The sequence below is a fragment of the Geospiza fortis genome, unplaced genomic scaffold (genome assembly GCF_000277835.1).
Source record: "Geospiza fortis unplaced genomic scaffold, GeoFor_1.0 scaffold623, whole genome shotgun sequence".
In the NCBI taxonomy this organism is placed as follows: domain Eukaryota; kingdom Metazoa; phylum Chordata; class Aves; order Passeriformes; family Thraupidae; genus Geospiza; species Geospiza fortis.
This window is the reverse complement of record NW_005054667.1, coordinates 102315-109245: the sequence shown is the minus strand read 5'-3', so window position 1 is coordinate 109245 and position 6931 is coordinate 102315. Positions and strand designations below refer to the sequence as shown.

At 38.5% G+C, this 6931-nt stretch overlaps 1 protein-coding gene across 1 annotated transcript in view; it reads right to left on the bottom strand.

The window, feature by feature from the left end:
- The window catches only part of DOP1B (DOP1 leucine zipper like protein B), a 54534-nt gene extending 47661 nt beyond the window's left edge, over positions 1-6873 (bottom strand). Inside the window, 2 exon segments of the mRNA XM_031065023.1 lie at positions 3851-4017; positions 6731-6873. Coding sequence (XP_030920883.1) covers positions 3851-3988 — 138 coding nt within the window. The 5' untranslated portion in view covers positions 3989-4017; positions 6731-6873.
- Between the last annotated feature and the right edge of the window lie 58 nt (positions 6874-6931).

Below are 6931 nucleotides of genomic sequence, written 5' to 3'. Positions count from 1 at the left end.
TTATATTAGATTTTTTTATTTTTATAATATTTATATATTTGCTTCTGCTTATTTATATTCTTATTAGAAATATTATTTTCCACTGGTTCTCATTTCCCTTCATGATCTATTACACCCACATTATTCAAAATAACCTCCCAAATCCTTTCCTTCTATGTTTGGGGTGTGAAATAAATCAGCAGATTGTGCCAATTCTCTCCTGCTCACACCTGGTACCTGCAGATTTTAACTCTGAAGGGGAAATTCATCTCTCCTGACCTCAGAAACCCCAAAATCAGCCCAAAAAAGGGGTAAAAAAGGGGTAAAACTGCAGTGACTGCTCAGGCTCCCCATAACAGCCACGAGGAACAAACACAATCTTAGGACAACATTCCTCTGACCTACTTTAGGCTTTAAGGGATGAGTCACAAAACAAAAAAAGAAACGGAAATAAACCCCTTTGTTCCTCTGCCTGCCTCAAAGCAATGCAAGGTGAAGCTGGCTGGAATGAAATGGCAAGTCACATAAAGCTCATCTCCCTTCAATGATAAAATAAAATAAAATATAAAAATGAAATGAAATGAAATGAAATGAAATAAAATAAAATAAAATAAAATAAAATAAAATAAAATAAAATAAAATAAAATAAAATAAAATAAAATAAAATAAAATAAAATAAAATAAAATAAAATAAAATAAAATAAAATAAAATAAAATAAAATAAGAAATGAAATATGAAATGTGAAATATAAAATGTAAAATGTAAAATGTAAAATAATCTCTGCAGATCTGCCAACTGAACATTCACATGTTGCTTCTCTGGTTCTACAAGTCACCAGAAAACTTTATTTTGAGCTGTAGAAGCAACAGAGAAACTCAAAAAAAGCTCCAGTTTATCCTGAGTAAAATCATGGAAGGAGGATGGAAAAAAAATTTAAGATAATCAAGGAATAACAGAGAGGCAGCAGAGTTGTTTCTTTTCACCAAGCTCCATTTTTTACCTCATTTTTAAGGGATAAGATATTTTAAGGAATCCTTCCTTCTCTCCTTTGCTGCCTCTGACCCCAGTTCTGTTAGAAAACATCAAAATATTATTCTAGAATTGTTTAAATATCCTTAGGTTGAGGTTGAGGTCAATCCCTGCTGCTCAAGTCCAAGGTGTGCCAAAATGCCAAGCCATGCATTATAATCTTCCTCTAGTTCAACAAACCAGTTTTTTAAAATATTTTTGTATTTAAGGATCAGCTGTTCAGACTTGACTTTCCTGTGTTTTGCAAAGTATTTAGGTTAAAAATTCAAATATACCTGGTTTAGAACAATGGAATCCAAGCATGGTTGGATTTTCCCTACTTAAAAAATCCTCCCTTCTCTCCTTTGCTGCCTCTGACCCCAGTTCTGTTGGAAAACACCAAAATATTCTTCTAGAATAGTTTAAATATGTTTTGGGTTTAGGTTTAGGTCAGTCCCTGCCACTCAACTGATCCAGCAATGAAATTCCACAGCTCTGTAATATCATCTTCCTCATTTCTGAAGGACATCTGCACCTTGCTTTTCCCAGCCCCGGGATTACCTGGAGGGTGATGCCCCTGAGCTTTATGAAAATAAAACAGTGTTTGTGTCTCGACAATGCCTGCAGGAGAAAAAGTCTCAGAAAATATAACACCCATGTGGTGAAATGCTGATTTCACACTGCTCTGGAAATAAACTTCTGAACTCCTTCCTTCTCTCCTTTGCTGCCTCTGACCCCAGTTCTCTTAGAAAATATCAAAATATTCTTCTAGAATAGTTTAAATATGTTTTGGGTTTAGGTTTAGGTCGGTCCCTGCTGCATCACTGATCCAGCAATGAAATTCCACAGCTCTGTAAGAAAATATTTTACATTTCTGAAGGACATCTGCACCTTGCTTTTCCCAGCCCCGGGATTACCTGGAGGGTGATGCCCCTGAGCTTTATGAAAATAAAACAGTGTTTGTGTCTCGACAATGCCTGCAGGAGAAAAAGTCTCAGAAAATATAACACCCATGTGGTGAAATGCTGATTTCACACTGCTCTGGAAATAAACTTCTGAACTTTTTGATTTCTTGTGTTTTGTCCTTCCCTTTCTCAGCATTTTCATGGGGATTAATCTCAGTTAGCCCTGCACACAAGTGAGCCCCAGGATCTTCAATATAACCACGTGGAGATTGTAAAAACAATTTTATTTTATAAACTGATCTCCTTCCTGCTCATCCACCTCCAGCACTGAGGTTTTCCCACCAGAGGCACCTCCCCCAGCCCTGATAAAAAAAAATAATAATAGTTATAATAATAGTTACAATAATATTTATAATAATATTTATATTTGAGGCTGTCAGACACCACCAGGAGTTCAGGGAATGGTTACTTGTTGGAATCCCAAATACAAAAAACTCAGAACTTTGGGCCTGGAAGCCAAAGTTTAGAATTAAAGCCAGGGTTTGATCTGAGACCTTGGAAAAGGCTCCCAAACTGAGGTGCTGGAAGCAAAAATGTGAATTTATAGTTTAGAGCAGAGAAAGGTTAAGCTAAGCAAAAGAAAGTTTAAAGTTTTAAAGTTTAAGATATAAAAAATTTAAAAGTAACTACAAAGGTAAACAGAGAAATTACAATGCAGCTCTGTAGTTTGTGTGTCATAACATAATTAGCTGAGAATAATTAGCTACAGCTTACACTGTAACATAAGTCCATCAGACAAAATATTTAAAGATTGAGTCAAAAATATAAATATCCTTATTAACAGTGTTTTATTAGTCAATAAATCCTTAAAAAGTCTTGTAACTTAAGTGCCTTGTGACCTCCTAAACCATACTGGAACAATGTGAGCCAAACTCACCCTTCCTACCTATAAAGAAAATAAAAAATAAATCACAAACAACTCAAAAATCCCATCTCTAATCATTCCAAACTCCTTCAAAAATCCCCATAAATCCTCCAAAAATCCCCACAGTTACTGACATCTCATTTTCCTTCCCTGCCACATCCCTCCTGATTTTCAGACAACAGACAGGGATGAACACTGGGGTGGATTTGCTGCACCAATTCTTAAGCTCCTAAAAAGATTAAATCCCTAAAACCCCCCCAGCAGATGGGCTCTGGATCAGCTGAGAGTTTTTCCTTTGGTTTCTGCTCTGCTGCCACAGATTTGGGCAATTCTGTACCTGGATAAAAGCTCAGGCAGGTGCTCAGTGTTCATCTGGGTCAAAACAAAAGATCAAAGCCTTCCTCTCACTTTAATTATTTCATATTTTCCCTTTGGAGAAAAGCATTTGGAAGGCATCTGGCTCTTGATGAGAGCCAGAATCGTGATGAAAAACTGAAGGCAGAAATGTGGAACTCCTGTTTCAAAACAATATTTCTGTCTCTCTCCATGGTCATAAAAAACCACCAAATTTCCCCAAATCCAAGGGGAGGGCACAGCCAAGGAAATGTGACCTTTAAATAAAAGCTTTGCCTCAGAAAATATTCTAAAACTTGTCATTTCCTCTTTTCTAGAAAAGCTTTTTAGCTGCTCTAGAGCAAGGGTTTCTTTGATGCAAAAATTCAATTAATTAAAATTAAATTAATTAAATGAAATTAACTTAGCAGAATAAAGACAGCAAATACCATTTGCAGGAAAGCTCTTTCACCAAAATTGCTCACATTTTTTTATATAAATTGCTCACATTAATTTTTATATAAATGTGAGCAATTCACCAGAATGTCTCACATTTATATAAAAAAATGCTGACTTAGATGATTCCATTATTTTTCTTGAGTGAATTTTCAATTTTTTTTCAAGTGCTGGAAGTGCCAGAAAAGTTCACAGCAATACAAATATCACAAAGAAATGATAAAAATTCCCTTCACACTGTACCTTATTGAGCTTGCCAAGGGAAGAGATCAGATCTGCCCATTCACTGGATGATTCAAAGTTCCTCAAAGCTTTCTCAATTGCTGAGGAATAATTCCTGTATCTGTAATCCCCAAGTAAATCCTGCTCTTCTGGATCCATCTTGGTTGCTCATAGCAAGGTGGAGCCTCCTGGAAAACTCAGACATGCAAAGAGTTAAAAAATCACCCAAATTTCAGTTCTGCCACACCTGAGATCATAAATATGGAGAAGCACTGGCAGCACAATAAACAGGTCAACATTTCAACACAAAGTTAAAAATAATTCCCAAATTAATTTTGACTCCCCACTGACTTTTCCAAGAGAAAATTTGGAATTTTTTCAGTCACTTTTTCCTATTTCCTTTTGGGAAGGTGTTTTCTCATTGCACACACAATTGTAAAGGGGAGGATACCAAAATCTCCCTCCAAGGAGCTGGGAATTGCCAATTCTCAAGTTATAAATTGAGAATTTATAACTCATCCCCTGTGAAATGGGGAGCATGGAATGGGGAATATTCCTGGAGCATGGAATGGGGAATATTCCCTGGGCAAACACAACTTCCATGGGAAATCCTGCTCAAGGGCTCTCAGCCCTCAGCACAAGGAGCTCTCAGAACAAACAGGTCAAAATTTCAACAGAGAGTTAAAAATAATTCCCAAATTAATTTTGACTTCCCACTGATTTTTTCCAAAAGTTTTTCAGTCACTTTTTCCTGTTTCTGGGAGGTGTTTTCCCATTCCACACACAATAACAAAGGGCAGGATCCCAAAGTTTCCCTCCAAGGAATAGGGAATTGCCTTCAGAACTCATCCCCTGAGCTCTGGAATGGGGAGCCTGGAATGGGGAATATTCCTGGAGCCTGGAATGGGGAATATTCCCTGGGCAAACACAACTTCCATGGGAATTCCTGCTCAAGGCCTCTCAGCCCTCAGCACAAGGAGCTCTCAGAGCACAATGAACAGGTTAAAATTTCAACACAAAGTTAAAAATAATCCCCAAATTAATTTTGACTCCTCACTGACTTTTCCAAGAGAAAATTTGGAGTTTTTTCAGTCACTTTTTCAGTCACATTTTCAGTCACTTTTTTTCCTATTTCCTTTTGGGAAGGTGTTTTCCCATTCCACACACAATAACAAAGGGCAGGATCCCAAAATCTCCCTCCAAGGAGTTGGGAATTGCCTTCAGAACTCATCCCCTGTGCTGTGCAGGATCACCTGGAGCCTGGAATGGGAAATATTCCCTGGGCAAACACAACTTGGCAGAGAATTCCTGCTCAAGGGCTCTCAGCCCTCAGCACAAGGAGCTCTCAGAGCTCTGCAGCTCCACTTGGCAGCAGCAGAGGCTCAAGTGCAAGTCCAAGGTGTTGTGCCAAAATGCCAAGCCATGCATTATAATCTTCCTCTAGTTCAATAAACAATTTTAAAAATATTTTTATATTTAAAGATCAGCTGTTCAGGCCTGGTTTTCCTGTGTTTTGCAAAGGATTTAGGTTAAAAATTCAAATATATCTGCTTTAAAACAATGGAATCCAAGAATGGTTGGATTTTCCCTACTTAAAAAATTCTTCCTTCTCACTTAAAAAATCCTTCCTTCTCTCCTTTGCTGCCTCTGACCCCAGTTCTGCAAGGAAACATCAAAATATTTTTCTAGAATACTTTAAATATGCTTAGGTTTAGGTTGAGGTCAATCCCTGCTGCATCACTGATACAGAAAAGAAATCACAGCCCTGGAATAAAATATTTTACATTTCTGAAGGACATCTGCATTCAGTCTCCTGCTGTTAGGACACAAAAATAAACCCAAGCCATCCTCCATGTCCTTTAAAATATTAGATTTGTTGTAATTAACAACTTTAACTCCATCAATGGAAGGGATTTGGTAGGAAATCCTCAAACCCAGAAAAATGCTGGATGAAATGAAAAACCAGAAAGGATTTTAAGTGCAGGTTTAAGGCACCTTTGCACTGCCCTGAGCAGGATTGAGGCACTGCCAATAAAACCACTCTGTGCCACCCCAGCCACATCCACCTCCATGAAAAAATAAAATTATCACACAAGGTCATCAGGGCCAGATTGGCTTGGTTTGTTTGGCTACAAAGAGGATTTAATTTTGTCTTTATCAGGATGTTTGCAGTGCTGCTCGCAGCAGAGAGAGTGAAATCAGGGAATAACATTTCATTTATCTGGGATCCAGCTCTGTTTGTTCCAAAAAAAAAAAAAAAAAAATAAAGTCAATCCTCCCATAAAACCCAACAAAGTGGAAAAGCTGCAAGATACTGTCAGCAAAAATTAAGAGTAATTTGATACAAAGACTGGGCAAGAAGTGGAGCTCTATTTCCCTCATCTCATCTAAGGATCTTAATCACGGGATTGTTTCCACTGCTGAGGACAAAGCAGGAGCTGGGGAGTTTTTCCAGCAGCTCTCTGCCAAGTCAGAGCTGCTGCCACTTCCATGGAGAAGAGATTGGTCTGGGTCACTCAGAATCAGGCAGCTGCTTTGCTGACAGGACACATCAGCTCTCAAGGTATTAATTTAATCAGGATTTTTGCAGCAAAAAGACAGGTAAAGGGTTGGTTTCCATGCAGGAAAGCAGGGATGGAAATAATGATTTAATGTGGGTTGATATTCCTGCACCTCAGCTGCCAGATGTCAGCAAGGCTGGATAAAATCCAGTAATTGAAATAAGGTAAATAGATCATGTTGTGCTTGGACACAAAGGCAGGAAAATAAGTAATAACATAAAATAATTAAAAACCCATACAAAACCCACTTGCTTTTTGGTTAGTGACCTTTAGGCACATAACCCAAATCCCAGGTCACAGACTTCCCCAGCAAATCCCGATGTAAATAATCATTCATCACCTTCCCCCGCTGATGCTGCCAGGCTCTTTTCAGCGGTCAGGACGAGGAGCGATGGCCAGAAATTAAACCAGGAAACTCCACCCCAACCTGAGGAAGAGCTCCTTCCCATGGAGGCGGCGGAGAACCACGGAATATGCCGAGCTGGGGGAGACCCATCAGGATCACCCAGAACCCCAAACCCCACCCTGGGCACCCCCGGCA